Below are 27,183 nucleotides of genomic sequence, written 5' to 3' on the forward strand. Positions count from 1 at the left end.
ATAAATATGCTCACCCTGTTCTACTTACTTTGATAAAAGTGTCATTTGAACATGTAGCTAGTAGAAATTGGTGCTGATGTGTATTGTTGAACTGGCAGTAGTTGACCTGCTCTGTATGTTCTTCAAATAAATACACAAGCTGACCTGTTCTTGAATTCCAGACCTAAAAATAATTTTATACAGTAATTCAAATATATTCTAAAATAGACTCATTTGGATATCTGACAAGCTCTCTGAAATAAGTTTGCAAATACTGAATTTCTGCATACCCTAAATTTCCTGTAATCTTTACATTTTAACCGTAATGGAAATTGGCTAAAATAATAATTTTGTACATGCAGCAGTAAGAGCTGTAGAAAAGAGAATAAAAGCAGCACAGGTTCACTAAAGGCAGATCACGCCAAACAAATCTAATATCTTTCATCTGTAAGAAAACTAGTTTTCTAGACAAAAAGTGGATCCTACTTGGATTTTAATAAACCAGTCAGTACCAGTACCACATAAGAAATTATTACTAAACCTGGGAAAAATAGATATTAATCTCTATACAGTCAGATGGGGAGGGCCCATAGCAAAAAGGTAGAGCACATGTTTTGCAAGCAGGAAGCCCCAGATTCAATTTCCAGCACCTCCAGTTAAAAGAACTAGGTAACAGGTGATAGGAAAGATTTCTGCCTGAGACTCTGGAGAGGCACTGGTAATCAGTGTAAACACTGGGCTAGACAGATAAACACTCTGTTCTTGGGGTCTTATTGCAAAAGCACTCACTAAATGAAAATTACAAAGTGTTTAGATAAAAGGTAAATTTTAGATGGAGAACAGAGTTATCGAGTTGCTTGGTGTATTGGATTTGGTGTTGGAAGAACGATGAGGAGTCAGGTGTGAACTATGCAACACCGAATTGAGGGGACCATGAACTACCGAGAGCATGTGTAAGCTTTCTTTTTACATGTGTCGCTTATATTCTGCATCCATATTCCAACTGTGTATTCAGTATACTTTATGTCATTCTTTTACACAAGTGGTCTTGTTTCATCTAGGTATCCAAAGAATCTGTTTTGACTGGGCCCTGAGTGGATCAGGTGTCCAGGTTAACACATTCAAGGATCAGTCAAGGGACCTTTTTAGTGACCTGTAGAAAAGATGTAGCAATGTGTACCTGGAATTTGCAGATGAATTAGAAGGCGCTCTTAATACAGATAATATACTGAAATACAAATGGATGGAAATACCTGAGCACAAAGCATAAAATTATATAACTGGAAACAAAGACAATGTTGTTACATAGAGGGGGCTCAATTCTTGGAAATGACAATGACAGGTTTAGGTAGGGGAGATACAGATTCAAATACCAACACAGCAATGAAGCTCTGTTGGTGACCTTGAGCCAGTCACTATCTCTCAGCTAGCCTAGCTCATGGACTTGTTGTAAGGATAAAATGGGGCTGGGTGGAACAAGAACCAGGTCTTCCACTTGATTTCCTTAGAAACAGGAGAAAATGTAATAAATACCAACAGTAAAAAAATGATCAGGTAGGAGGGAGATCTTGGGATATGTGTTGATTACAAATAGACTGTGAGCAAGATGCAGCCACAAACGTGGAAAATTCATTTCTTACATCTATTAGTGTGACTAGATGCGACAGCAGCATGACTTATTAGAAAACAAGTCATGCTGATTTAAAGCAGAACAGGCTAATTAAAGCAGAGATTGCTGGCTGGAAATGGAGTGCTAAAACGTTCTGTCTACTCTGCCTGCTCCCCTCCAACCCACTCCCCATACTTGCTTTTCTCTCAATGGGCTTACTTCTAGTTTTGGAACCCAGCTGAAAGAAAAGCAGAGGAGGGAATTTTGATGGAAATGCATTGATGCGGAAAGAGTTCAGCACCTCCATCCTATTTGCACCTTTTCTTCACGAAATCACCCCATCTGTGCTCTGAAAACATGAGTTTGCCACCATCATGTATAGTTAGACCCTTAGGCCGAATATTTCTAGTAGAGATAGGGAAGTACTGCATATCCTTGCACAAGTTACTGATGAGGACACAACTGAAATACCATGTCCAGTTTTGGTTACATATGCTTCAAATGTTGAATTCAAGCTGAAGCAGATTTGAAGAATAGCAACTAAAGCTTATTTACTTGGAAATAAGTCCCATTCATTTCAGTAAGACTGACTCTGAGTAAACATATTTAGGATCAGGCTTCAAAATGTCACATGAATGAAGAAATTCCTATGAACAGAGATTAAAGGAGTTTTGCCTGTTTACCTTAGGAAAAAGAAGGATGAGAAAGGATGTGATAGTAGTCTAGAAATGTATTAGAGAATATACAGAAAGGCAAGCTATTTAATTTTAAAGGGGCTCTGGATAAAAGAACCAGCAGCTATAAATTATTCAGCAAGAAATTTATATTAAAAATAGAAAGGCTTTAACTATCAGATGTTTAAAATCATTCACTGGTACAAGACATTTGGAAAAATAATGGATATCATGTAATATTTTTTATTATGCTTCAATAAGGATCATGAAGGGTTTTAGTTCCCTCTGCCATTTGGTAGTGGCGTGTCTCTCCACTTCCTATGGGCATCAGGGACTGATACAGCCAGGAACAAGTTGTTTGGTGCAATGGAGATGGTCTTAATTACCTCTCTTTTGGAATTATTTTGGTGGATCTGTTTTGCTCATGTTCACTTTCTGACCAACTGCCATATTTGGGGTCAGGGAGAAATATCCCCCCAAATGAGATTTAGAACAGGTCCTGGGAGTTTTAGCACCCCCTTGCAGCATATGGCTTGGTTCACTTGTGAGAACTGCATTATCAAGCTATTTGCTCTTTAAACACCTTTTTTCAGTATACTTGTATTTTGCTTATGGTGTTCTGTGATCTGCATAGACTACATGGTTCCTTGATGTCCTTTACAATGGACCTCATAGGACATATTTCGAGATATGCTTTGGATTCTGTACAAAAAGTACTTTTCTGATCCTCTGAGGAGACTAATTCCAAGTGATTTACATATTTTAATTTCTGAGACCTAGGGGACATCTTGTGAGCAAGGAATTTCCTCATTCAAATTTCACCTTAATTATGAATCAGAGAGTAACAAACCACTTTCTTCTCAATTTCAGCCCTCTCTCACCTTAATATGGCAATAATATTGGTCTACCTCATATTGCAATTGTGTTAATGTACTTGGAAGCAATCAGAAATCTTAGGAGAAGAACCGTATAAATACTAGATGCTACTACTGCCATTAGGCCTGCAAAGATTGAGTAGAATACTGATCTTGCTGAAAGTTTTTTTTAAAATGAAGGCAATAATAAAAACCTGTAATTGTATTAAAATTGGTAATATTTCTTAAAATTGTGGATACCAAAGTGGTGACAAATTAAAAAGCTAGAATCTTATTCACATTAAACATAACAATGGTTAAGAAATCTCATCACATTTCTGTGAAGTTATACCAGATTAGAAGACTCTTGTAGTTACGTAAGATATTGGCCTATTTGGTTTCAGAATTTTACATGCATCTAACACATCCCTTTTGCAAAGGAGTTAAAAATACCTACAGATGTTACTCTCTATGAAAGACGTAGCAAAAAATATTTGGTCTGTTTCAAACCACTCTGTCCACAGAAGGAATTTCCATTCATGGAAAAAGTCTTCCTGAATGGAATAGTAAGTTTGGATCTAATCCATCAAGTTTATTAAAAACGTCTTAGGTTGCAATCCTTTTTTTCAGATTTTCTTCTGATAGATATGTACAGGATTGCACTGTTAGTTTCTCAGTGGCTACAGTTAGAAACAGAACTAGTACATTAGTTCAAAGGAGGATAACTGGTTTGCCATCATATGCTTACTTTTACTTTTTTATCCACAGAACAAGTGGCAACAAATCTGTCATCTGCTGAAAAAGCACAACACAGCACTTCATCCTCATGAGCTTTCACTTCCAGAAGCTTTTCTCCACTTTCAGCTTTAAATACCTATAAATATAACTTAACAATTACTAAGAAATTATACATTAACTTTAAACTATTTTAAATATATACTTTAAATAAGACATGATATTCATTTATTAACTGTGTTATTCATGTAACTGAACATTTACTGGTTCAAAAGGAAAAGGTGGAAGAAGAGATGGTCAACTTTCCAGGTAACCCCAGCAATATTAAATGAAAACTGACATATTCCATAGAAGGTTATGTAGATGATGCATGTTGGTCAACCCAATAAATCGGAACATTTGGGAAGAAATGATGCTTCAAATATTAATAATACACAGAAGAATCAAGTAATCCACATAAGGAGGCAAATTGCTCAGAAGCAAGGTTTACAAGGAAACTTATAATGAGTTGGAAGACTGCAGCCAGTCTGCATACATTATAGTTACATGTAATTAACATCAACTGTCAAGGGAAGGAGGTGGGGAGGACAGCCAAGGCTTAAAAATTAATGACTCTTCAAACTCTATTTTTCATCTACGTTTATTTTAAAGAGAGTTAAAATACCATGTTCTATACAATGTTTTAAAATAAGGATGTATACACTGTGGACTATAATGATGTGTCATAAACACTGATTTGTTTATGAAATCCTGCACTGGACTCAATGGCCTTGTAGGCCCCTTCCAACCCTACTATTCTATGATTTGAAAGTGATTATGATCTTGTAGTTTAAGTTACAGAGACCTAGCTAAACAAAATTAAAACCCATGCAACCAATACAAAGAATCATATAGATAATATAGGAATGACTGCAAAAAAAGTCTGTGGCACCTTGAGATTAACATTTATATATATATATATATATATATATATATATATATATATATATATATATGAGAATACACACACACACATATATGTGTACCGGGTGGGCAACTTGTGGCCCTCCAGATGTTTTGACCTACAATTTCCATCATCTCTCACCGCTGGCTATGCTGGCTTGGGCTGATGAGAGTTGTAGGCCAAAACATCTGGAGGGCCACAAGTTGTCAACCACTGAGAAATAACAACAAATCATGGCTTGACATTATGAGAATGAGCTGCAGGGGGTGTTCAGTTCTTCCCTTTCCCCCCTCTTTACACATATAGATAGGAGACTAGAAGCTTCCGCTTCTTGTTTGCAGGAAGCCATATTTTGCTGTTTCATATGAATGTGAAAACCATGGTTTGCCACATTTGGTTTGTGCAAACCAGAATTTGCTGCAATTGGATAAAATGGCAAACTATAGTTAGCCCGAAGTAAGAAGCAGAACCGTTTAATCTCCTACCTTCACATGTGAAGAAGAGAGTGAACGGGAGCAAGGAGCATGAGCATGCAACTCATTCACAACCCTCTGAACCATGGTTTGGAGGATTATCTGATTAGAGCTTTGTTGTGGCATGAAGTTAAGCTTTCATTAAGAGTGCTTTGAGACAGATGGCTCCTGGAGCTACCAGTCAAAAGACATTGTGCAGCTACTGCATCTTTCTTTCCACAGAACATTTATTGTTTGTTTCATTTCTATCCCAGCTTTCATCCAAGAAGCTCAAGGTGGCGAACATGATCCTCCTTCTCTGATTTTATCCTCACAACATCCCTACGAAATACGTTAGGCTGAGTGTCAGTGACTGGCCCATAGTCACCCAGTGAGCTTTATGGCTGAATGAGGACTATAACCCTGGTCTCCTGAGTCCCAGTCCAATACTCTAACCACTACACAGCACTGGCTCTCAGTTGAGGGGGAAAAAGGATGGAAGCACAGGTGGGAAAACACAGGAGTGTTACAAATGGAAGACGATGATGTCTGAACTCCCATAAAATTCCATGAATGAGGCTTCTGAATGCACAATGAAAGCCTTGTCTGAAAGCACCCTCTATAAGATTCTACATCATTACATGCATTCTAAATCAAGGGGACACTGTTCAAAAGCCAATGTTTTTTCTATTGTACTGACACTATATATCAGAGGTGCACAACCTGCGGCACTCCAAGACCTTTACTATAGCCCCCAAGGTTGACCTGACCCTCCCACCGCCACTTAATTCCATCCTTGCCTGTACCTATTCACTCCCCCCAGAGATCCTCACATACTGATCACTCATGCTAGCAGTGATGAAACAGTGATCTCTATCAGGATAAACGTATGGAGCCTAGACCCCACAGCCAGCATCACATGCGGCTCTCAGGGCTGAAAAGGTTGTGTACCCCTGATATTTAGAGAGATAATCTTACCTGTAAAGTTTTATCAGCTCCACATGAAGCTATTCGTTGTCTATCCCGGGAAAAGCAAGCATGGTAAACTGCATCTGTATGTGGACTCACGACCAAACGGTACATGTTCTTCAAGGATTTTTTATTCCTACATTATACAAAAATAAAAAGGACAGTATCTTTATTATATTCCTTCAGATTATGATTATATAAATTCCTTCATTTTAATAAACTATACCAAGCCACATGTATATACACATAGTACTTCTTACGCAAACAATTTTTATTTTTTTATTTTATGTATTTCAGGGGACAAATTTAACACACACTTCAGGCAGCCATACATATTAGAACATAAAACTGTTTAGAGGGTGCATAATAGTCACTAAAAGGAGAAATGAATTATTTAAGATCCCATTTGTTGCTTCATCAATAGGGTGGTATTTCTATTATTTAGCAAGCGCCCTAAATTTCATTATTTGCTAACTGAACTCTATGCAGTTCAGCTCCAAACATTTCTTGAGTACATTTATTCGAAGTATATTTGTATGTATAACCACATATGATCCTCAGTCAACCAAGAAGCATGATTCAAACAGTAAAACAGATGCACATTTGACCACCACCGATTATAATTTACTTATGGTTTGGACACTATTTTCTTACACCGAAGTGCAAACATCCAAGAAAGTTGTCACACTGATATGAGGCACGGTGTGAAGTGAATTTAGTGTATATGTTTTAGTAATACCTGCACGTATGGACAAAAAAGAGCTCAACTGCTAATCTGCAAAAGTGTGAATGACCTTACTTGGCACTTATTCATACAAAGATTTGTTGCCTAAAACTGATAACTTGAAATCAGCACAATGATATATAAAGGAAATAAATCTCATCATAAACTCACGGGGTCATTTTGGGCCAGTCCATGACTTTCAACCTAACCTACCTCACAGGGATGTTGTGGGGATAAAATGGAGAGGAGGAGGATTATGTACACGGCCTTGTGTCCTTGGAGGAAAGCCAGGACGTAAATGTAACTAATAAATAAAGTGGATTTTGAATGTATTAGGACTTCAAAATTCCTTATGAAGAATTCTAATTTAAACTGGAAAGAATATAGGACATTTGTTTTAATTAGACAGGGAAACACATTAGGGATAAAGCTATGTTTGCATCTACTATAATAGACTTTAATGTTATATTCTTCTTAGCTTGTCTATAATATGAGATACTGACCCAGTTTGCATGATCATGGCAATGAGCTGCAGCAGGTGTCTAGCTCTTCCCTTCCCCCTTCTTTACACATATAGGTAGGAGACTAGAAGCTTCTACTTCTTGTTCGCAGGAAACTATAGTTTGCTGTTTCATATGAATGTGGAAACCATGGTTTGCCACATCTGGTTTGCATGAACCAGAATTTGCTGCAATTGGATAAAATGGCAAACTATAGCTAGCCCCAAATAACAAGCAGAACCTTCTACTCTCCTACATTCACATGAGTGAACAGGAGCATGAGCATGCAGCTCATTCACAATCCTCTGGTTTGGAGGATTATCTGATTAGAGCTTCGTTGTGGCGTGAAGTTAAGCTTTCATTAAGAGTGCTTCGAGATGGATGGCTCCTAGTGGATAGGGAGAAGTCCCATAGGCAGCTGGTTGGCCACTTCTCCCTATCCATTTTCTCCACATCATGCATGATTTTGTACATCTTTATCATGTCTCCTGTTACTCTCCTCTTTTCTAACCTAAACAGTTCTCATAGGGAAGTTGTACCAGTCCCTTATTTTAGTTGCCATTTTCTGCACCTTTTCCAACTTTACAATATCCTTTTTGATTTGTGGTAACCAGAACTGCACACAATATTCCACGTGTGGTCATACCACAGATTTGTATAAGCAAGTATGATATTGGCAGTTTTATTTTCAGTTCGATTTCTAATTATGCCCAACATGGAATTTGCCTTTTTTACATCAGCTGGATACTGGGTCAATATGTTAATTGAGCTATCTCACACAACCACAACTCTTTCTTGGTCAGTCACCACCAGCTTAGATTCCATTTACTTTATTAAATGATTTTGAAATTGTCTTGTTCCTGTTTTTAAAATGGGCAAGTAAAAAAGATACCCATACTACAGACAGGTAAAAGGATATCTAGTGACTGTCTCTGTTAATATTAAATTATGAATCAGCTGAAAGGCTGAATCTCATTAGTATGCAATTGATTTTGGTAATATTTCAGCTGCTCTCTTTGCTCAAATATTGATATTGGTTGTTCAAATGCATCACCAAGGATAAAAACTATTTCTGGCTGCAGAAGCCAGAGGGCAACTACGAAGACTCTCTCCACTAAAAAGGAAGCAAGCGGTAACAGCACCAGAATAACAGAGAGGGCAGGCAAGAAGAAACACTGGTCTTGGTCCAGTGAGGGACCTGAATATCAAGTCCTGAAGCAGGCCATAGGGACAAAGTTCTCCCTCTAGTCTGCCCCAGGCATAAACCCAAAGGCCATGTGGTAGTGCTAATTGGCCAGAGGTGGGGCTGAGGCAGCGAAAGGTGACAGGTAAGTTAGTCCTTCTCCTCACCGTTCCCCCCACAGTACCAGGCATAATGGCAATCCCCTGGCTGAAGCAGAGACCAAGTATCTCAATTCTAAGGAGCCCTATAAAAAGTGTGAACAAAGTAATGATTTCCTAAATTACACACACAAAAGTTTTTAAAAAGAAACCCAGAAAACTCTTGCTATGTAAATATCTTTATCAACTATTTTCCCAATCCATAGAAGAACGTGGCAAGATGCAGTTGTGTATACAGCAAGGTCTTTTAATCTTTTCTTCAAAAGTAGTTTCTCTGCCTTGTATTGGAAACCGCTTCTGAAATATTCTGGGAAGGAACAAAAATGGGTTTCAGTAGCTAGTTGCCATATAGGATGGAGAAGCCACTATTGAAAATAGAATATAAAACCTTCTACACACCTTTGTAAGACATGTTCACACAAAAAGTTATTCTGTGTATTGTGATCAAAATGGATAAAGTGCTTCAAAATATTTTTTTTGTTAATTTGGATAGAAATGTTCTGCATGAAAAAAATGCATCTACCTACATCCATTCCACATAAAAGGATCCTTCATCAAGTTCTCGCTGAGCTTGTATTTTTGCTTGTCGATATACTTCAGAGCTTTCTGGCTGACAGAGTCCCAGCTGTACAATGTCTAGAAATGGCTGTCGTCCAAGGAGGTGTCCATTTAAAGACAGAAATTCCTGGAAGTTTTCACGTGCAGTGGAATCCTGTGAACAAGATTTAACTTATAAATAAAGTGAAACTGGACGGGAGTATTATTTTTGTCATTTTATATATCTGTTCTTTTACAGGTTGAATTAGGTAGAAGGTATCCTCCTATATTAGGGAGGAGCTGGGACTGAATGGGACCCCTTAAGATTTTATTGTGCTAGTTATCCTCATCTCTCCCTTCCCTCACTGTGCTATCTCCCACATGCTGAAATTTTTATTTCAGTTCCTTGATTTTGTTTTGTTTATAAAAAAAACCCTCTTCAAATTAAGGGATTAGACCTGATAGACAGAGTGCCTGAGGAACTATGGACGGAGGTCCGTAACATTGTTCGGGAGGCAGCAACTAAATCCATCCCAAAGAAAAAGAAATTTAAGAAAGCAAAGAGGCTGTCTGTCTGATGAGGCTTTACAAGTAGCTAAGAAGGGAAGCGAAAAGCAAGGGAGAAAGGGGAAGATATATTCAACTGAATGCAAAGTTCCAGAGAATAGCAAGGAGAGACAAGAAGGCCTTCTTAAATGAACAATGCAAAGAAATGGAGGAAAACAACAGAATGGGAAAAACCAGAGATCTTTTCAAGAAAATCAGAGATCTCAAGGGAACGTTTTGTGCCAAGACGGGCATGATAAAGGACAAAGAAGGCAGGGACCTAACAGAAGCAGATGAGATTAAGAAGAGGTGGAAAGAATACACAGAAAAACTATACAGGAAAGATCTGAATGTCCCTGATAGCCATGATAGTGCAGTCACTGACCTTGAGCTGGACATCCTAGAGAGTGAAGTCAAGTGGGCCTTAGGAAGCATGAGTAACAACAAAGCTAGCAGAGATGATGGTATTCCAGCTGAGCTATTTAAAATCCTAAAAGATGATGCTGTTAAAGTGCTGCACTCAATATGCCAACACATTTGGAACACTCAACAGTGGCCACAAGACTGGAAAAGGTCAGTTTACATTCCAATTCCAAAGAAGGGCAACGCCAAAGAGTGTTCAAACTACTGCACAATTGTGCTCATTTCACATGACAGCAAGGTTATGCTCAAAATCCTACAAACTCGGCTTCAGCAGTATGTGAACCGAGAACTACCGGAAGTACACGCTGGGTTTCAAAGAGGCGGAGGAACTAGAGATCAAATTGCCAACATTCGCTGGCTCATGGAGAAAGCAAGAGAATTCCAGAAAAACGTCTATTTCTGCTTCATTGACTAGGCTAAAGCCTTTGATTGTGTGGATCACAACAAACACTGGCAAATTCTGAAAGAGATGGGAGTACCAGACCACCTTACCTGTCTCCTGAGAAACCTGTACGAGGGTCAAGAAGCAACAGTAAGAACCGGACATGGAACAGCCGATTGGTTCAAAATTGGGAAAGGAGTACGACAAGGCTGTATGTTGTCGCCCTGCTTATTTAACTTATATGCAGAGTACATCATGAGAAACACCGGGTTGGATGAATCACAGGTCGGAATTAAGATTGCCGGGAGAATTATCAGCAACCTCAAATACACAGATGATACCACCCTAATAGCAGAAAGCGAAGAGGATCTAAAGAGCCTCTTGTTGAGGGTGAAAGAGGAGAGTGCAAAAGCTGGTTTGAAACTCAACATTAAAAAAACGAAGATCATGGCATCTGGCCCCATCACTTCCTGGCATATAGAAGGGGAAGAAATGGAAGCAGTGACAGATTTTATTTTCTTGAGCTCCAAGATCACCGCAGACAGTGACTCTAGCCATGAAATTAAAAGATGCATGCTCCTTGGGAGGAAAGCTATGGCAAACCTAGACAGCATAGTAAGAAGCAGACAAATCACCTTGCCGAATGATTCATATAATCAAAGCTATGGTTTTCCCAGTAGTAATGTATGGCTGTGAGAGCTGGACTATAAGGAAGGCTGAGCGCCAAAGAATTGATGCTTTTGAACTGTGGTGCTGGAGGTCAAATCAGGCCATCCTAAAATCAGGCCATCCTGCAAGGAGGTCAAATCAGGCCATCCTAAAGGAAATCAACCCTGAGTGCTCATTGGAAGGACAGATACTGAAGCTGAAGCTCCAATATTTTGGCCACCTAATGCGAAGAGAAAAGTCACTGGAAAAGACCCTGATGCTGGGAAAGTTTGAAGGCAAAAGGAGAAGCGGACGGCAGAGGAGGTGATGGCTAGATAGCATCACTGATGCAATGAATATGAACTTGAGCACACTCTGGGAGACAGCGGAGGACAGGAAGGCCTGGCGTGCTATGGTCCATGGGGTTACGAAGAGTCGGACGTGACTTAACGACTGAACAACAACTACAATGATGGTGCTGTATAAAACAATTATCTGTTCAGTGCTGCGACCAGCTTTAACAAGGTTCCTTAGTGCACTAAAGCAGCTTTATGTTCAGGAATTAAGTAGTATATCGTGCCAATTCCACTAAGTAAAACCAGAAAATTTCATTATTACTGCCAGAAGGCTAGCAGAACTTGCTGATCAGAAAGGGAAACAGGACGAACATTAATTAGGATGTTGGGAACCTATCAAATATATTTGGAAGGCAACCATTCCTCCACACTCATTCTGTTAAGTCAGTTATTAATGTAATCAAGACCTTTGGTGTTTTTTTTAATCTTTTCAGAAATGGAGATTCCTTCCAAGGTCTTCAAAACGTTACCTGTTCAACACAATCCAATTTCCAGAATATCAACTGTGTCAAAACTTGGAATGAGTTATCACACCATAATTACTTACATTTTTAAGTAAATAGCCATTCCATCTACTACCCTTCTTTTTTCTGAGATGAAGTACAAGTTTATTAAGTATAGTTGTTCATATATCACACCATACCTTTTGATCCAATATTTCACTGTATTCAACATATTCATGAATCAAATGAGCAGGCCCTACCAATTCTGTTTTGGTTTTAATCCAGTCTAGTGAAAACATAAGAGCACAGAGTTCCTATGAGAAAAAAGTAAAGAAGAAGTATACTGTTTTCAAGTTATATTTACTGATATTTTAAACTATTTAATTTTGCTTTTTCAGGAACAAGAATGAACTCATATATTATAATGTTCCAAACTTTCTTCACAAAAGGAGAACAGCCTTAGAAAATAATACAACTGTGCACCACTGAACATTACACACTCTTCCATTCATATATCTGACATGACTGACCAGCTAAGGCTTTTTCAAATTCAATCTCATATAAACCTTAAAGAAATCTTAAATGAATCTTTTTCTTGGCATGCTATTCCAAATTTCACAGAGCCCAGAGAAGTTGTTACTGTTTAATTTACCATGTGCTCACGGCATTAAAGTATATTAATACTTGCCTAGTCTTTTTGCAATGGATCACAGCAGAAGATATTTTACTTTAAAGGACTGCATGTGAAAATACATATAGAAACAAAAAGACTTTTCCATTTAATTAAGCTTCTTTACTGTTTTTCATTAAAAAAAAGAATTAAGGCCTCAGAAAACAGTCTCCTATAACATGCAGAAGTACACAAAGATTACCATCAGCATAAACTTACAGTTTGCATACTGGCACTTGCCATATGGTAAGCCAGAAAATTATACCAGTACATACAGTCCTCTTCTGATGGAGAAGGTATGTGCTGTTTATAATATTTCTTGTACTGATGAACTACTTTTTTATGTAGCACCTACAAAAATTGAATGTTTATTAATACAATACAAACCCCTCATTACATTATTCAATTTTCCTTTGTTTAGACATTTACTGAATTAAAATAACTGAAGATATTCAATTACACAAGTAATAGAACCCTTTGGAATTATGACTGGTCCCCACTCTCCCACATTCAGGAAGCAGGTCAAGATATATCTTTCTAACTTGGCTAGCAACAACAAAGTTTTGGTTGGCCAATAAGACCAGCCAAAATTTATTGATCACCGAGTTTAAAATGCAAGAAAAGTATCAGTATTAATTACCTACAACGTAGTGCAGAATTATTAATGCTTAAGTCCCATTCAAACCAGCTAAAATATATACAGGTAAAGTATAAGCAATATATCAAGAACCATAATCCTGGAGAACCATGGGGTGGGGTGAGGGAAACACAAACATGGCCAGAGATGTTCTGAAAAGTTTGTACTGCAGTTGATTATCCAAGGGATGAGACAAGCCACTCACCGCCTGTCCAAAAAGGGATGAATGAGCACACAGAGCAGGAAAATCCCTTAATGGAAAATCCCTTAAACAAGCAAGACCTTTCAAGCACATAAGGAGCCACCGGACTGGATTGAGCGTTTAAAAAAAAATCATCTTTACATATATATTTTAAAACCATTTCACTATATTTCTGAAATACCCAAAGTGTTTTAACAAGGTATTCCAGAACTATTCTCCCCAAAAGCCGCAGTAATTTATTTTCTTAATATTTTATTTCCAATAGTTTGGAAAAGTTCAGAAGAATCAGTTTTACAAACCTTTGCTTAATTGTTAAGCAAGTACAAAGCTTTTCCAAAAGGTCTTCCTTTTGGAGGACCATGTTTCTCACTACTAAGTTTTGTTTTGCTCAGTAGTGGGAAATGTGCAAGAAACACAATGATACTATATAGGATGATTGTTAGACTAAGCATTTTAGAATGCATTATCAAAGTAGTTTTAAAAGTTGAATTAATATTCAACTAATAGGTACAGTTATAAATCTATTCATACTAGGCACATAGTACAAATAATAGATTTGCATACTGTATAAATCCATTTCTGTGTTTTGATCTAAGATACATCACTATTAGAAATGAAAAATAGAGCTTCAGGTGGTATAGAAATGAAATAAATAAATAAATAAATAAATAAAACCCCACCCCCACCCCAAAGGATACATACTTGAAGCTGACAGCAATTCTTCTCAGTAAGAAAATCAAGTTGAAGATCATGCAAATAATAATGGAATGATTTCCCGTTCCGATCACAAAACAGAAGAGATTTGTTAACAAATTCTTGTAGTATGTCTTCAGCTTCTTCAGTCTCCATGTCCCAAAGAATACAGAATACCTAAAACATATATTGAAACAAAGAATTGGTAAAAAAAATAAATACTGTTGATAATCTACTTAGGAAATACATATACGCAAATGAATATAATCCATATGCAACAAAGAAATCCAATGTAATCTATAACTATTCTGAAAGTGAACAGTGAAGCACTTCTGAAACAGCCCCACCTCTGAGCCTGCATTGATTCACTGAGCAGGGGAGAAGGACCAGAGACTTCAGATAAGCCATAACTATGATGGGAGCAAGGACCAGAGACTTCAGATAAGCCATAACTATGATGGGAGCAAGAAAGATGGGGAGAAAGTGTGGTCAAGGATGTTACCACTCCTAAAGACACTCACAATTAAAGCTTCAAGGCACATCTACAAAGCCTGGAATGGAGCACTTCTTCAGACCCAGATTTCTGCAAAGTTTCATGGTTTCCCCTTGTTTTCATAATTCACAATGAAGTCACAATTCCCATCATCTCTTAAAACCAGAATTACTTTAAAATGGATTTTACCTTTGAAGGCACTTTAACATCTTTTTGAAGGACAGAAAGATCTCTGTAATAATCTTTAAAATCTTCTGGCAGCATTTCGACACTTATGGACATTGCTTCATCAAGTGCATCATAATCATAAGAAGATGATTTCTTTATTCTTTTAAACTGTTTATTTTGAAGTTGTCTAAGGTAGTATTCCCAGCGATTGGGAAAGTCTCGTAATAATGCTCCAATCAAAGATACCACAAGAGGAGAACCTAAAATACAGGAATAGGTTAAAATATTAAATGATAATAAAAATTTGAACAAAAAAAGGAGCCAAATGTTTTTACAAAAAGTAGCTATTGAGAAACACAAATACTACCTCTCATTTCTATGAAAAGTATAAAGAGAACTGAACACAAAAATAGTAAAAACACTCATGGATGAAAATAAAAAATTATCCTAACATACAAGGCCCAAGCATAAAATACTTTGCCCTCCCCTCCCAACCAAATAATATAGCACCACTTGCCATCTAAGGAGAAAGTGGTGGCTTCAAAACTTCACAACTCTTGAGACTTCACCATAGTAATTCATTTCACCTTTTTTCCAACCAACACCAGCCCCATACATGGTTAGAGGGAAGGGATTAGCTTAGTGGTAGAGCACATGCTTTGCATGCAGAAGTTCCCAGGTTCAATCCCCAGCATCTTTAGGTAAGCCTGGAAAAATTCTTGCCTGAAACCCTTCAGAGCTGTTACCAGTCAGTGTCAACAATACTGGACTAGATGGACCAATGTTCTGACTCAGTATAAGGGAGCTTCCTATGTTCCCATGCCAAGAACTTCCATACCCTTTTTAAGAACAGGGTGCTGCCTCCTTCTATCCCTTTAAAAATGTAGAGTCTGAGAAGTTTCAGTCAGCCCCAAGTCCATTTGCACCCGTTTCCTTGCTACCTTTATGCCTTGCAGAGAGATAGAAGGCAATTATAAAAGTAGCTCAGGGAAGGCGTGTGCACAGAAAAGTCCTAAAGACACTCAATGTGATGCTACAACAGGGGTGCGCAACTTGTAGGCCAAAACATCTGGTGGCCACAACTCCCATCATCCCTTAACATTGGCTATGCTGGCTAGGGCTGATGGGATTTGTAGGCCAAAATATCTGGATAGCTACAAGTTGCCTCCACTCCTGCTCTACAAGAACCAAGACTTGACTCTACAAGGTGCTGGGATTGGGGAGGGGGGATTATCAGAAAGGGCATAAAGGATGGGAGACAAACAGTATGTTCTTCATGTTTTCCAGTTACTAAATTACATCTGCTCAAGTTCTGAGAGGGAACACACAGTTTAAAAATTATTCTAAGTAAAAAGAATAGCAAAATGGCAAGACAGTGCTTTGAAGCAAGTGTAACCTTGTCATTTTTAAAATAAAATGGTAGATGAGTTGCTTAGTGTCTAGGACTGGGGTGCATAACCATTTTGGCTTGAGAGCTGAATCAGGTGTCTGCCAGGGTGGTAGGGGGACATGCACACACATGCATACTCCCATGCTCAAGACAAACACACTGTGATCAGGTCTGGAGGGAAAGGCACCTCAAAACCTCCTTGGTCCATTGACTCCATCAGAGTCACAGCAGCTAGAAATATGCTTTAACTTAAAAGTTTAATCAGAAAGACTCTCCTAGTTACAACACTGGTAGTCTTCAAACAGAATGTAAAAAAACCTGGGGAACTGCTCATTCATTAGGAGAATTATCTCCACCTTCACCTACAGGAGGAACTGACCGGTACTGGGCAGATAAATACCCCCCCCCCAGTTTGTCTCTGCCAAGTGCAGCACCCACAGCTGCTAAATCTTTCTCTGCTGTTTCATCCCAGTACCTTTCCTGGGGAAAACACGGACTCCTCCAGTCTTGAGCAGGAAAGTCCGGTGCAGCCTTTTTGCAGCTTGCTCTTAAAGGGGCAATGGAGGAAGGGGGGTAGACCTCTTCTCCCCTAATAGATTAGGCACCCCTGAGGAGTGGAGTTTGTCATTTCCCAGGTAAAATTCTGTTCCTTGCTCTTGGCTTGTGTCTCTCTCTCCTGCTGTCTGGGTCTTTATTCATCTCCACCTCTCTTCTTAACCTCCTCCCTCTCTATCACTTTCTCCTGCTTTTTATCCAGTGTCTGCCCGCTCCCCCCCATCCCCTTCACCACCTCCCTCTTCCAGGTGAATCCTATCACAGTGATTAGCACAAGCCTTGAGCATGTGCCGGCTGGCACCGCTATTCATTTGCACTGCCACCACTTGCTGCTGCCCTGGCATAGCCACTCTCCTTGAGCCCAGCATTTGGAAGGATGAGGGGTGCCATAGCAACGCTGTGATGGGTCTGCTGGATTCTGGGTAAGAGACAGCGAGCCCTGCCGATCCCCCCCACACACACTCACATTACCCCCTACACACCCCTTCACACACACACACACACACACACACACTTCCCATCACTCAGGGTTTTCTCTTGCTAGTGCCAGCAAGGGAAGTGTCAAGCTTTCTCTAGCTAGCATGAACAAGGGAAACTCTGGGTAGGGTCCCCACAGCTCCCTGGGCCACACTGGGAGAAGGTGAATGCCACATGCACCTCTAGTCAAGAAGATATGAAATATAAAATGAAAGTTAAAAAAAGTTAAAGTTTCAAACTGGCATTTATGAAGATATATGTTGAAAAGCTGCTACTATGTTTGATAGGCAAGGCAACATAAAATGAAAATTCTTACCTTTGCATTCTCTCACAATACTATCAGCTTTTTCTGGCAGCTCCATTATTTCCATATTAACAAACAGGGATAATATTTCAAGTGCTTTTTCGTGTGTTAGACCACTTTCAACAGGAACTTCATATTTGTTGCCTTAGTATAGGGTTAGAATTCAATGTCAGAAAGAACATCTTTAATTTAATGCACACTACATTATGAGTGTATGAAGTGCTTAAGGTTTTCACAATTTAATTTAACCAAACTTGGTTAAAAAGTGTTGTACCTTCCCACAGCTCTCCCAAGATAGTTTCAAGCTATGCATTCAAATAACCAGTAGCCATTTTTAAAGAAGATTTGTATTATCCATTTGCCATTTAAATAGAGGTTCCCTGATCCACAGCTATATAAGCACCAATGCGTACTCATATGTACCAAAGGACAGTGAATGAATTTGTCTGCTCCGCCAATTAAATTGAACAGGCTTTGTAGGTCAGGTGCACTCATACCTCACACTAAGATTGGCATGAAGAGCTGCAAAGATGGATTAAACCAGTAGCTGACTTGTGTCCCAATGAGATTTATTTGCAACCCACTACCACTTCTTTCACCGGATGTGACATACATGCTGCCACTTTTTTTTTTATTAATCAACTGGTTTCAGAAGTGTCACACACAAGCCCAGAGAGTATAATATAATTACATTATAGGTGGCAGGGATCCACAACTGCCCTCAAATATTATTTTAAGACTCTCCTGGGTCCTTGTAATACCCCAGATTTTCAGGCCCTCTCTTCATACCAATATCACTCCGCATTAATAGTGCAAAAACATCATCATAAACCCAGTTGTGATGCACAGAATAAGGAAACCAAAAGAAATTATCAGGTAGCATCTATACAGAATCTGCCAAGTCACCCTCCTCCCACTAATGTGGGTGTCATGATTAGATGTTTAACATTAGGTGTGTGCTTACTTTCAACAATACTTCATTATTAATATCTTCTTACACATTTGTTCCATTCTACAATTTATATTGTCACTTTATGCACTTTTTACCATACCTTCTGTAACCAGAATGACACAATATTCCTTTTTGTATTTTTAAATTTTTATTTTTTTATTGTTCATGATATGTACGCATAGAATTGAATTTGTTATAGATCCTGTATTGTTGTCAGTATCATCCTTAACAGAGCAGCTGAATAGAATTCTACAGTTTACTGGAATTTAGTATACTCTTCTGCATTTCTTGTTTACATTTGACTTCACTTTTAAAACAATGTAGTTTTGTCCTTGTCTGAATCATGTATTGCTTTACACTGTTGGCAAACAGTATAGGGAAGTCAAGAAGTAACCCTGAAGGCTTCAAACTCCCCACTAATTTCTCACTAGTTGCAGTGATTTACACCTCAGATATGGAAGATATACTGCCTGAATCATCCTGCATGAATTCAATGGGAAACAAATGGTTAATATCTCAAGTCTGTCCTCTTCCGATCTATTTGTCCTATCCACTTAACAGATGCTGTAAGCTATTTTTCAAGGACATGCCATTTTTCTGCCCATAAAATGGCTACATCACTGCTAGCAAATTAAGAATGGTAGCCATGGCAATAGAAGTCACACTGTTGTGTAAAATACCATGCATGAAAAACCTGAAATAAGATGGGATAAAAAGAGGGAATGGGGACACATATCCTTACCAGTTACAGAGTCTGTTACACTCCTGTCCCTACTTGTGATAAGAACCTGGAAATTACTGTCAAAGGCTTTTAATAGCCAGGAATCCCAAATGTCATCAAGCACCAAGAGAGACCTATTACAAAAAAGATGGCAAGCTTGGGGTCAATGTGCTCAACTATTCTGAGAAGTTGTTAACATGTTAAGAATCAATACACTTTGCATTTTGAGTACTTCATTTCTCAAAACTATTCCCTTTTGGAGTAACTTCTTGTCTGGGAGAACTCTAGAGGCTTTTACCAAGTTGTGGCAGTTCTATATGTAAGATAACATTTTCTAGGTACTTTACACTTATTGAACTTTCATTGAGTTGAAAGACAGGCTAATATAATACTTAATGGAAGACTCATCTCAGCACCACATTTTATCACACTCTGTATTGCCACAGAATAAATTATTGTTAAAAGATAGCTGTTATGGGAAAACAATTAGTTATACATAGGTATACTGCAAGAAGTACACATGGGGGAAAACATCAATTCCATTACATTTTGAATTTATGAGTCTGAGTTGAGATCAATAAAAAAGGGTTGCTGGGAGCATGGGTGGAATCTAGGACTAAGTAATACTGAATCACTTAATGCAGTTGTTGGCATCTTGCCTTCAGCAAATTGCTCATTACAATAAGAATCAAAAAGCAGTGAAGAATTTTATTTTAGACTAACATGAGAATATTACTGTTAGCACACTTAGAGTTTTAATCATACATTAAATATTAGGGAATGTATGGAACAATGCCGCTAAAAAAGTCTGAACAAACTGAATCACTTATGCTCTTCATAATTTCTCTGCGTTTGCCTGATTTATTTATTGTAGGCATTTTTACCCTCCTCTTCAACCGAAAAGGCTCCTAAAGCAGCTTACAGATCAGTATTATTTATTATTTAAAGGAGGATAGACTATCCTTCCAAGGCAGTCTACAGTAGTCAGTAAAACAATATAATAAGTTCATACAAAAATATTAAAATATTAAAATATGATTACACAGAAAAAATAGGGCATAAACATAAATCAATAGGGCAGATAAAACAATCAGGTAAGAATAGCAGCAAATAAAAGCATTAAAATAACAGCAGCAGATGAAGCCATTATAGCACCACAATAATTCAAAAGTTGACTGGAATAAAAAGACCAGCAAGGAAGGAACCAAGCATTTTTCCTGGGGATAATATTCCAGAAATGTGGAGCTACCACATAAAAGGCCTTCCCTGATACTCCCCAGCCTAACAGCTCTTATTGATGGCCCAGAGAGCAGGGCCTCAGTTGCTGATCTTAAGGCTCAGGCAGGTACATTTGAGTGCAGGCGGCCCTTCAGATAGCCTGTTCAAATCTTTTAGAACTTTAAAGGTTAATACAATCGGGCTCAGAAATGAATAGGCAAGCCAATGTAATCATCATAGAATAAGTATAATGTGATTAGAATGCCTAGCTCCTGCAAGTATTCTTGTTGCTGCATTCTGCACCAGTTGAAGTTTCTGAACAGTCTTTAAGGGGAGCCCAAACAGACAGTCTCCACTCTCAGGTTTGCAATCTAAAAGACATGCCACAAAAGGAAAAAGTGATGGGGATTGGGAGAGAAGGGAAAAACAAGCAAACTCAGGCACCAATCCTTAAAGTTATAACAATCAAAGATTCTAAAGGTTCACATGTTGCCCAGAAACCATATACGTAGATCACTTTTCAAACAATATTCCTTGGTATCCTGGTATACTTCAGAATCTTGTCAGAGGATCATCACTGGGAAAATTTGCTAGATTTCTAACAATGTGTCTACCATTACCAATCTTCCCTAGCAATACATAGCAGCAAAGAAGGGCTGGGTACATTCTAGGAAGCATTCTTGATTTGCACGGGACAAGAGTTGGACCTAACAAATCTGGTTGATGCTCCACATGAACCAAGGGTGAACCCCAGAATCTTCAGCAAGCAAGTAAAGGTGTAAAGAGTCCACCAAGAATAGGAAATTTGAAATTCACTTGTGTAGAAAATAGACACTCCTGATTTTGACTCAGGAGTGTCTATTAATAAAGCTTTGTCTTCCAACTGACAGTTATTTTCTTTTTCAATGTAGTTCAAGCTAAGAATACACTTAAAGCAATGACTACATAAATGAAACATGGGTGAACAGTAAGAGAAGATCAATGACAATCAACTTGCATAGGTATCCAGTTCATTGATGTTTTTGCTACAGCCTGCATACACTGGAAATCTACAAAACACAGAACATTTATTGGAAACGTCTACATATGTAGAAGCTTGAAACAGAGACAACATAATTCGAGTCAAGCTGACTTAAAGTGGAAGATCTCAAATATTGCTGTTTTACTGACAATACCTTGGGTATTTGCGCAATAGCAGCAAACGAAGGCGATCTTTAGCTTCCTCGATATTAAGTGGTGGCCTCTGTGAATAAGTGAAGTCCTGGTCTAATCTCAGACAAAGATTTTGGAGTTTCATTAATAGTCCTGCCTTGTCTTGTTTACCAACAGAAACCCAATGCACTCCTCCTGGGAAGCAATCTGCCAAATTGAAATCAAAATATCGTGGTGAACATGCATGCCTAAACAAAAAACAAATTTATCCCAATTTTTTAAAAGACCAATAAGGCTAAGGAAAAGTCTAAGAACGGGTGCCTGAATTTGTTTGCTTTCCCTCTTCCCTCCCCATCCCCTTTTTCTTTTATGTCATGTCTTTTAGATCAGGAGTGGGGAACTTTTTTTGGCCCAAGGACCACATTTCCTTTTGGGGAACCTTCTGGGTGCCGCTTGCCAGTCATGGGTGCACGCTGCAAAAACTGGGTGGGGTCAAAGTGGGTGGGACCATCTCATTTTATAGACACGCTCATACATGCATGCTTTCTCATACACAACTACTCATACCCCACACCCAAACACACACATTCCCCATCTCATGTGGCAATTAGGTTTTTTAAAAAGCTTCCACTGGCACCAATGGAGGCTTTTCAAAGCTCTGATTGCAATGTGGTGAGGTTATTTTTGAGGGGAGGTTGCAGCATTCCAGAAGGTTAGCCCTTCCCTCCCCAGCCACAACCCCCTGCCCCCCTCCTATCTATTTTCCTGCATGCAGCAATTAAGACTTTCAAAATGCCTTCAGTGGCTCTGATGTGAGAGGGTGGGGGGCAGAAAAGGTTGTGGGCTGGAAGTTCCCTGTCCCTGTTTTTAGGCTGTAAGACTTCAGGCAGGGACTGTCTTCTTTCTTATTGTTTTTCTTGGTCTTATGTAAGCCACTCTGGAAACCTTTTCAGCTGGGGAGTGGGAAAAATATGCTTAAACTAAATTAAGCTATTTTAGAAGAAATATTAGAATAGGATATTTAGACTCAGCACAGACATGAGTAAATATGTTACATATATTTTACATTTTTCATGTAGGCATATATAGCTCAGTCCTCAACATTCAAAATATTGATAAAGAAATCCTACAGATAAGCTCTTCTATTGTTATAGCTAGGGCAGCATTTTATTCAAGGTTACTGTGCTGAATGTTTGTTGCAACTGCATCATAAAAAACAATGACTAAATACTCTGTGAATATAGTTGCACTCATCTAGATGGCTTCATAAAAGCCCTAAATATTTTTAGAATGCCGCAAGAGTCAATGCTTATTTAATAACCATGTGTTTATGTGTGTTAAGCTACATCAGTGTGATAATCAGAGGTTAATTATATACACACAAACCTATGGATTTCTGTTTGTCTCTCTCTGTACACTTGGAAAGACACTGAGCGAGACTATTTACAGCACAATCCTATGCATTTCTACTCAGAAGTCACACTGCGTTCAATGGGATATACACCCATGTAAGCAAACATGTTTAGAATTGTAGCCTTTTCATGAAATGAAAGATTATATTGTTTGCTTGACAATATAGCATCATAAATATCATAACTAAGGGCACATCCTATCCGAATACTCACCACAATTGGAGGCTGTTGACTATCCTATGCAGGGCGGATGGAGCACGGAGGGGATCCTCTCCTCCGTGCTCCAGCCACACTACATTTTGGCTAGATCAGTGATTTTGCCCTTGTAGCTGTGGCTTTGGAGAGGAGGAGGGAAGGAGCCTAGAGACCGGATAGGAAGCTGCATAAAGCAGCTTCTGTGGTTTCCTCCCCACCCCTGGGACTGCTCCCTTTTCCCTGTCTCTGCACTCTGTTTCCGAGCGTGGAGACGTAGCCAGAGAGGAGGGCACCGTGCCAGCTCCAAGGTGGCAGGGAGTGCAGTTTCTGGGCTCCGTGGTCAGAGCCCTGGTTCCGACCTCAGATCCCAGAATCCAAACAATCCTATGTCCCCCAGATGGTGTCTAGGGGGCATAGGATTGCTCTCTAAGGCCTTGCAGAGCTTAGCTAAATAATGGCATTCCCTGGAATCAGAAACTGAATCCCAACATTTGCAATAACTTATTATTCACCTCACTTCATTTGACAAAATTAGTTTGCTGCAATATCCAATTTGGGCAGATTAGGATTACCTTACAACAGAGGTAAGCGACTTAGTACCCTTCAGATGTTTTGGACTAGAACTCCCATAATCCCTGACCATTGGCCATGCTGGCTAGGGCTTATGGGAGTTATAGTCCAAAACATCTGGAGAGCATCAGGTTGCCTACTCCTGCCAGGTACTATAGGCTGAATCAAAACCAGAATTGGAAACAATGGTCCAATGTTTTAGTTCTGCTTTAGAGGTGAACTATGCTTTGTAGTAACTTGTAGCATGCAAAACTAACATCTATATTATTGCTATAAGGCAATTGCAAATACCTTTCAAAAGACTGTTGTCACGTAGGGCTTCTGCTGCCAAAATAGACTTTCCACAGCCTGCCATCCCATGAACAATAACCCATCCTGGATCGCTTTTTAACTTTTGTAGTTTCTGTTGTATTTTTTTTGTTAGTTCTTGACGAGTGACAAACACTACTGGTCGCTGTGGAACTCCACCTTCACAAAGGACAGTCTTAACTTAAATTCAGAAAGAGAAAACAGATGCAAAAAACAATAGAGATAATAAATTTAAGATCATAATTAGCTGATTGTTGACTTTAAAGTATCAATTAGAAATACTAGAACAACAGCCCCAATACACAATCAGATCTCACATTATGATTCTTCTGTTTAGGCTACCATTAAGAGTAAAATAGCCACCACATGTGTAAGTGTAGCAGCTAGGTTCTTTAAAGGAAGCAAGGATCATACTCATCACCTGTTTGGTGGGGAGAGATAATCCTGGTAAGGGAAATGAATCTAGCCCTGTACCCCTTCCAGATCAGCATAATTCCAGCCTCCTTTAAAGGACTCTGTTCATGTAGCTTTAGCCCAGTTAGCGTTACATATGCAGAAGCCTACTTCCATGTGCACATGGCACCTAGCTGGATGGGGGTGTACATTCTTTAAAGATCCACTGTTACGAAATAGCTCACAGGCAGACTGATCCCATCAATCAGCATTAGTTGCAGCAGTACAACTAATGGCTTGCACCATCATAGCTGAACTTTGATCTTATACTTAGAAAGAGAGGCAGAGCACATTGCTCATAGGATCAACTGCAGGCACTGTGAGAATGCACTGACACTAATTTCTAGGATAGTTGATTTCATTGGCAAAATTTCTTACTCACGCTCATTCATCATGATAGCAGATAGAGCCCAGCTACCGAATTGAAATAGAAAAGGTTTATAGCTTTCTGTCACAAAAGAATATTTTTAAAGCTGATGAGGATGAATAAACAAGAAACAGCCTTTAAAATTATACTCATACCTAATGTATATATAATTTGGATAACCCAGCATTCAAGTCTTCCTAACTTGCTATAATTATTTAGAAAGAAGAACCTTGCTTGCTCTATTTACAAAAGCCTTTCCCAGAAGGAAGTACTGGTTTTACAGATTTTTTTTTAGTAAACATAAAAATAAATCATACTGATAGAATCTCTTTTCCTAATATGTTACAACAAAAGTTTGAAAAGTAAAGCTCCAATACATATTACAACCCTATTGTTGGAAACATATTTTAGTAGATTTGTATAGATTAAGAGTGCAATCCTACATCTTGCGCTCCCAACAGACAGAGGGCTCCAACTTCAGCACCCTCCACTTATCATATGACCTGACAGCAAGAGTCAGGCAGGATGAGAAGAGGATGAAGGACATTTTGCCTCTGTTTCTCCACTTAAAATACAAAAAGCAGCTAGACGGGCCTCTGTGCTCATCTAGCTGACTTACTTTCAATGGGCAGGGAGGGGACTGTAGGGGCCGTAGGCTACTCCGTATTTTTATTTATTTATTTAATTTATTAATTGCCCATCTGGCCAGTCACCCAGCCAAATTTAAAACAGTAAAATTATACATTAAAACATTATTTAAAAATACCCTAACCCACCCCAAATGCCTGCCTGAATAACCAAGTTCTCAGTGCGTGGCGGAAGCTCATTAAAGAGGGGGCATGGTGGAGTTCCCTAGAGAGGGAGTTGCACAGAGTGGGAGCCACCACAGAGAAGGCCCTTTCCCTCGTCCTCACCAGCCTAGCTGTCCTGGCTGATGGGACAGAGAGAAGGCCATCCGAGGCTGATCTTGTTGAGCGGCCTATCTGGTGTTGCTGGAGGCACTCCTTGAGATAGGCTGGGCCGGAACCATATAGGGTTTTAAAGGTCAAAACCAACACCTTGAATTTGGCCAGGAAAACAACTGGTAACTAGTGCAGCTCCTTCAGCACTGGAGTGATGTGATCTCGCCGGCGGCTGCCTTTAATCAGGCGAGCCACTGCGTTCTGTACCAGCTGCAGCTTCCAAAGCGTCTTCAAGGGTAACCCCACGTAGAGCACATTACAGTAGTCTAAATGAGAGAAGACCAGGGCATGTACTACCGATGGGAGCAGATGGTCGGGAAGGTAGGGGCACAGCCACTGTATCAGATGGAGTTGGTACAGTGCTGTCTGGCTCACAGCTAACTCCTGAGCCTCCATGGACAGCTGGGAGTCTAAGATGACCCCCAAGGTGCGGACCTGATCTTTCAAGGGTAGCCGTACCCCATTCAACACCAGATCAACATCCCCCAACCTCCTCTTGTCCTGACCTCTCCCCTCCCTGCCCACTAGCAAGCCCCCCTTTTCTCTCTCTGACTTCTCTTATGAATAATTAATAAAATAATTATTATTTCAATCAAACATTTAGCACATTATGTTCTTCTGCAGTACATAGCTTTTCATACTGACCATATGAGGTTACTCCATCAATAGATTGTTTTCCATTGTAAGGGGAAATAATGGGAATACCATCCTGAAGAAGAGCAGCAAGATCTTTGTACCCCTCATGAAGCAAGGCATTGTAAAATGATATGTATGCATGATTATCTTTGGCAATAATTATTTTTACTAGCATGGCTGCTCGTTCTCTTTGTGTAGTCTAGGGGGGAAAGGAAGAGAACACAGATTTGGTGCAATCTATCCAAAGTATTTCCCACTGATATCAAAGAAGTTTACATTTGGCTGGATTGTACCTTATTATGTATCAACCAAAAGAAGATGACAACTGCTGGGTTATTTAGGCTGTAATCCTATACACTTCCGTGGGGGTAAAACCATTGAACTCAATGGGACTTCTGAGTAGACTTGTATAGGATTGTGCTATGAAAGCACATTCTAGGCAAAGTCGTATACTTTTGCAGCCCAATGCTAGGCATATCTATTCCAAAGTCTCATTTGTTCAAGGACTTCCAGGTCAGTGTGTGTAGGATTG

The 27,183-nt window shown here is 39.1% G+C and overlaps 1 protein-coding gene across 36 annotated transcripts in view; it reads right to left on the reverse strand.

Moving 5' to 3' along the window:
- Nucleotides 1-27,183, reverse strand: part of APAF1 (apoptotic peptidase activating factor 1) — a 103,214-nt gene that overhangs the window by 71,581 nt on the left and 4,450 nt on the right. For all 36 annotated transcript variants that reach the window (XM_084810187.1, XM_084810177.1, XM_084810173.1 and 33 more), the window contains 13 exons: nt 26,661-26,850; nt 24,216-24,413; nt 21,771-21,954; nt 19,399-19,511; nt 17,717-17,848; nt 15,000-15,238; nt 14,327-14,494; nt 13,005-13,136; nt 12,316-12,429; nt 9,308-9,492; nt 6,225-6,351; nt 3,865-3,990; nt 29-163 (listed from right to left, as the gene is read on the reverse strand). In XM_084810187.1, coding sequence (XP_084666313.1) covers nt 29-163; nt 3,865-3,990; nt 6,225-6,351; nt 9,308-9,492; nt 12,316-12,429; nt 13,005-13,136; nt 14,327-14,494; nt 15,000-15,238; nt 17,717-17,848; nt 19,399-19,511; nt 21,771-21,954; nt 24,216-24,413; nt 26,661-26,850 — 2,043 coding nt within the window. The remainder of the gene's footprint in view (nt 1-28; nt 164-3,864; nt 3,991-6,224; nt 6,352-9,307; nt 9,493-12,315; nt 12,430-13,004; nt 13,137-14,326; nt 14,495-14,999; nt 15,239-17,716; nt 17,849-19,398; nt 19,512-21,770; nt 21,955-24,215; nt 24,414-26,660; nt 26,851-27,183) is intronic.

Source organism: Heloderma suspectum, chromosome 7 (assembly GCF_057233095.1).
Source record: "Heloderma suspectum isolate Gila_16-S chromosome 7, 16-S_ref, whole genome shotgun sequence".
Taxonomy (NCBI): Eukaryota; Metazoa; Chordata; class Lepidosauria; order Squamata; family Helodermatidae; genus Heloderma; species Heloderma suspectum.